The 5,525-nt window shown below is 43.8% G+C and overlaps 1 protein-coding gene across 4 annotated transcripts in view; it reads left to right on the top strand.

The window, feature by feature from the left end:
• The window catches only part of RAD51 (RAD51 recombinase), a 68,478-nt gene that overhangs the window by 1,939 nt on the left and 61,014 nt on the right, over positions 1-5,525 (top strand). For 2 of the 4 annotated variants that reach the window (XM_006158690.3, XM_006158691.2), the window contains exon 2: positions 4,940-5,028. In XM_006158690.3, the coding sequence (XP_006158752.1) occupies positions 4,942-5,028 (87 nt within the window). In that variant the 5' untranslated portion in view covers positions 4,940-4,941. Of the gene's footprint in view, positions 1-15; positions 279-518; positions 536-4,939; positions 5,029-5,525 lie in introns of those variants that run through there. The other 2 variants (XM_006158689.3, XM_006158692.3) reach the window with 2 other exon arrangements.

The following is a 5,525-nucleotide window of genomic DNA, read 5'->3' as shown; positions in this document are numbered from 1 at the left end:
GGGGGAGACGTTCCGTTGACGCGGGCGTGGCCCGCCTGCGAGGGTTTGGCGGGAGTTCTGAAAGCTGCGGAGCGGAGCGCGCGCAGCGGGCGGAGGTCCAGCTCTGAGGAGAGCTGAGGGGTGCGCCGAGCCGCGTCTTTGGGATCAGACACTCGCCTAGGTGGTGCGCAGAAGGCCAGGACCACGGAGTAGAGAAGTGGGACTCAGCCGGGGTCTTGGGGTCCATCCGGGGGCGCGCGCCAGGGCAGCGGACGCAGAGAGCGTCGCTGTAGGCCCAGGTGAGTGTGGCAGCCTAGGCCGGGCCACTTCCTTTGCCCGCCTCGTCCCTGCGTTACCAGCGGGATCGGGACCCGGCCTGTGCCCCGCAGCCGACTTTCAGGCCCCTCCGCCCTACTGAGAAACCGGAAGGTGGCGGGCGGAGCAGGGGCATGCCCGGGCCAACCGACCCTCTGAGCTGGTTGTGGAGGGACAGACGCTGCAGAAGTTCATACCCAGCACCCCCTTTGTGGGTTCGGGCGAGGCGGCCGAGTTCCAGGTGTAGTCATAGCTGTTTACTATCACAGCCGGGGTCGGTCTTTCCACTGCACCATGTTTTGCTTACGAAGTACCAACCTCCGTGTGCTGAAAAGATAGTTGTATTATCCAGTGTGGAAAACCGTGTACGTGACATCTAGGGAATGACAGGCCGTGAAAGTTTTTGAAAACTTGTAAAGTGAAGTGTGATGCACGTACTTAACAATGAACAGAAGTCTATAGATCTCTATAAATTTTTACACAATAGCCTGTGTAATCTCTGCTTAGGTCAAGAAAGACACTAGGGGAGTCCGGTCTTCGAAAAGTCCGTGGAAAATTTGAATTATGTAAAAGTATGTATACATCCATTATTTGCACCAAGTAAACCCATACTTTATTTTTAAAGAGACTTTTGCGAGGACCAGCAGGTAGTGTAGTGGTTATGGTGCTGGACTGCCACAGAGTCAACAGCTGGACCCAGTGGCTTAAAAGTCAAGCCAGGTACCTGTGCATGTGTACCCAAAATCCTGAGAGGAGATTGAAGGAGAAGGGATTAAGGTGTGGCCATCCCCTCTGGGGCTGTGATTTCTTGCTTTCTCTCTCTCTCTCTCTCTCTCTCTCTCTCTCGGGAGTGCTAGCACCCTATAGCAAAAATCTCTCTCTAAAAAAAAGAGTTTTGCTGTAGGGCGCACTCCCCTGAGAGAGAAAGGAGAGAAAGAAAATGAGAAAGTGAGAAACAAAGCCACCACATCTGGGACTCCAACTGTAGTCGGCCATGTGGGAGTGTCCATTACCTTAACCACCATACTGCCTGCTGGTCCTCTTCCATTTCTTATTTCTTTTTATTTCATCAGAGAGAGAAAGGGAGAAAGCAGGCTGCCAGGTCTAGGCTCAAACCACAGTTGGCCATGTAGTAATCCAGCTCCTTTAACCACCATACCACGTGCCAGCCCCAGTCTTTTCTTTTTTGGTTATTGCATTATATATCCAGTTCAAGAAATCTTTCTCTGATCCAAGGTTATGGAAATATATGTTCTGTAAACATTTTTCTTTTAATTTTCTTTCATGAAAGAAAGATAGGCTTCCCTGACAGGATTTTCCTGTCATGATCCACCCCAATTTCATCCACAAGCAGCATATTCATATACCTGCAGACCATGATCCCTTCCATTTAAATCCAGTTATGTTACATCTATACCACCTCCCTGCCCCTGAAAACTGTTTTACATCCTGATCTGTTGATTTTTTCCCCCCTGCGAATAGAGATATATCAAGTTCATTTTATTCTGTAAGGCTGTACAATAAATCAGCACTATTTATTGAAATGACCATCCTTTTGCTCTATAAGCCATCTTTTTTTTTTTTTTGAGAGGTTTTCGCTATAGGGCGCGTGCACTCGCCAGATAGAGAGAGACATAGAGACAGAAAGCGAGAAATCACCCCCCAGAGGGGATGGTCACGCCACAATCCCTTCTCCTCCATTCTCCTCTCGGGATCTTGGGCACGCACGCACACGCGCCCGGCGTGAGTTTTAAGCCACCGGGTCCAGGACGCGAACCGCTGTCGACTACGTGGTAGTCCAGCGACATAGCCATTACGCTAACTGCTGGTTCCCTATAAGCCATCTTCTTCATAAATTATGAAGGGAGGTATTTATTTTTAGCAGATTCTGATATATGGAGTTATTGTTGACTCACTGTATGCTAAATCTGCCATTTAAGATAGCGGTACCTAGGGACCAACAGATGGTGTAATGATTACATTGCAGTTCACCACAATTTGAGTCCTGGATCCAGCGGCTTAAAACTCATGGCAGGTGTATGTTTGTGCATTCCCTAAATCCCAAGAGGAGAAGGAATTGTGGTGTGGTCATTCCCCAGGGGGATGATTTCTCACTCTTTGTCTCTCTGGCAAGCACATACTCCCTACAGCAAAAATATCTCTAAAAGGAAAAAAAAAAAAAAAGATCTGTACCTAAACCAATCAGTATCAAATGGACATCTTATCATCTATCAAATCTCCAATAATGGACTTCATATCTATTATCTTCGGTGTTAAATTTGTCCTCACATTTGTCCAGATTGATTGATTGATAGGTAGAGGGTCTGTGTGCTCACCAGAGAGAGAAGGTACCCCATGGGGAACAGTCATGCCACAATCCCTTCACCATTTCTCCCTTTTGGGATTTTGGACATGCACACAACTGTGCTGAACATATTTCCCCAGCCACTGGTTCAGGACTCAATGGGGGATCCAGCTGCTTATCCACCAGGCAATGGAGCCTGCTCTGTCCTTATTATATTTTAAAGTTTGTCAGAGGGCATGCGCGCAGAGGGAGAGGGAGAAAGTACCACCCATGGGTCCTGGTCACACCACAATCTATTCTCAATTTCTTGCTCATTTTAGGATTTTTGGGTGTATGTGCATGTGTGCATGCACAGACACACATAACAGTGTGTTTTTCAAGCCACCAGATCCAGAACTGAAACCTCATGGTTGGTCATATGGAAACCATCTTTCCTAACTACAAAGCCATAGGCTGGCCTTGTCTAGGATCTTTTGATGTGTTTAAGTCCTTTTATTGGGTCGTCGGAAAAGTCAACATATTTTTCTGTGATTTTCTATGCAAAAATATGTTATGACTTTTTCAATGACCCAATATTATTGTGGACATAAAAGACGTATTTACATTCACTGATACACCTTGAAAATAATTTAAAAGTTTTTGTTTTCAGTTCTTTTGAAGCTGAGCAGTCTTAACTCTGTCAAACTAACTTGACTAGGTATAGGCCTATACTTACACTTATGGAAGATGCCAGATTTAGTGGGGTACTTCCATATGTTTTATTCATTTGTGTTTTTACCAAAGTCTGGAATTGACTAAAACAGTGATCCTTAAATTTCATACACTGAGGCCAGCAAGTGGTATGGTGGTTAGGTGCTGGACTCCCACATAGCCAGCTGCAATTTGAGTCCCAGACTTGGCTGCTTGCTTTCTCACTTTCTCGCTCGCTCTCTGTCTCTTTGTGGTGAGCACATATGCCCTAAAGGAAGTTTAAAAATAATAATAAATAAATTTAAAAATAAAAATTTCATTCAATGCTATTGGAAGCAAAGTGTGTGATTATAAGCTACAAACTTTGATAGGAAGTACTTTGTTCATCCCAGTCCTCCATTTCTCTGTCAAGAATGGAGACTTATAGGCAACCATTCTTTAATTACTTTTTTATATTTACATATTTATTTAATTCCATTTGTTACTATTATTTCTTTTTAATTTGATGAGAGAGAGAGGGAAAGCAAGAAAGCAAGCCATCAGATTCAGGACTTGGACTGCTATGGGCCACGTGGGAATCCAGTGCTTTTAACCACCATACCACCTGCTGGCCCTACTTTTTTTTTTTTTTTTTTTTTTTAATTTCTTCTGAGAGAGAAACAGACAAACAGACAAGCACTACAATAGGGTCCCATGCCATAACCCTTCTAGTCCTCCTAGCCAGCCAGGATCATGGGTATAAACACCAGTATGTACAAGTCAACCAGGGAACTTAGCCCATAATCTTCTGTTTGAATCCAGCATCATATGAGCACATCATCGCTGTGCCACTGAGCTGGACTTCTATGCCTTCATTTCAGTTTCCCTACCCCAAGTCCCTTTTTGCTGGAAAGATCACTGGAACTGATTTAGTTTAACTTTTCTTCTTTAAGTTTCTTTCTGTTGTGAGAGAGGAACAGTACCCTTGATGGGGTTTCACCCTGCTTTCTCCTCAGTCTTCCAGCCAGCCAGGATCATGGGTGCATGGGCATGCCCAGGGATGACTCATCATGTGAACCTTGTTCCTCCCCTGTAGCTCCGGTATTGCGCAGCAGTGTTCCAGTGCCTGTGCCACTATGGCTGGGCCTTAAAATTTTATTTTTTTAAGTAGTAGCCTCTGAAATCTGCAATCACTTTCCAAACTTCTAATAACATTTACAATGTATAATGGGATTTATAAAAATAGGACTTGGCCCTAATTCTTTAGGGCTGTAAAAGAGGAGAACAGGAGGATATCATTGTTCTAATTCACATGTGCGTTCTTTTTTTATAAGAGAGATTTTTGCTACAGGGCATGTGCACTCACCAAAGTGACAGAAAGTGAGAAATCACCCGCTGGGGGAATGGCCATGCCGCATTCCCTTCTCCATTCTTCTCTCAGGATTTTAGGCTCATGCACAAATACCTGGCATGAGTTTCAAACTTCTGGGTCTGGAATTCAAACTGCCATCAACCATGTGGGAGTTCAGCAATGTAACCATTACACCATCTGCTGGTCCCACACATGTGAATTCTTAAGTAGAAATCCTCCTTCCTAAAGTCTTTCTGATAACTGTACTTACCCGTAGTATTTCCCTAGTGTTCAAACTGAGGGCTATCTGTGTTTTTCAGTAATGGCTATGCAAATGCAGCTTGAAGCAAATGCAGATACATCTGTGGAAGAGGAAAGCTTTGGCCCACAACCTATTTCACGGTTAGAGGTATGTCCTTGGTTGCTAATTTTATGATTATAATGTTGTATTAGATTCTTCTACCTAATGGGAGAGAACATAATCTTTTTTTTTATTTAATATTTTTATTTACATTCATTCACTGTACATCATTACAGCATACAAAATGAGATTGTCCATCCAGAGTACACTCTATATTGTCTCAATCAAGCACATCAACATACATGTCATTGTCAGCAAATAATTTTCCATTTCTTGTTTCCTGTATGTTTTGCCTTTTTTCCCCCATCCTTGATTCCCTATCTCTTACCCTCTGCCATCTCCCTCTCTCCTCCCACACTGTCTCTGGTATCTATGTTTGCTTTCTATACTGTTTTTCCCCCACATTTTATTGAATTACTAAAGATCTTAATTAATCTAAATATTTTCATAGCAAGCACAGCTGATATATACATTTCCATGAGCACAAATCTAACTTTAGGCATCCTTTAAAGTAGCACCTAGCTGGGGCTATATATCTTACTGCA

Source organism: Tupaia chinensis, unplaced genomic scaffold (assembly GCF_000334495.1).
Source record: "Tupaia chinensis unplaced genomic scaffold, TupChi_1.0 Scaffold000605_1, whole genome shotgun sequence".
Taxonomy (NCBI): domain Eukaryota; kingdom Metazoa; phylum Chordata; class Mammalia; order Scandentia; family Tupaiidae; genus Tupaia; species Tupaia belangeri.
This window is presented reverse-complemented; position numbering and strand designations above follow the sequence as displayed.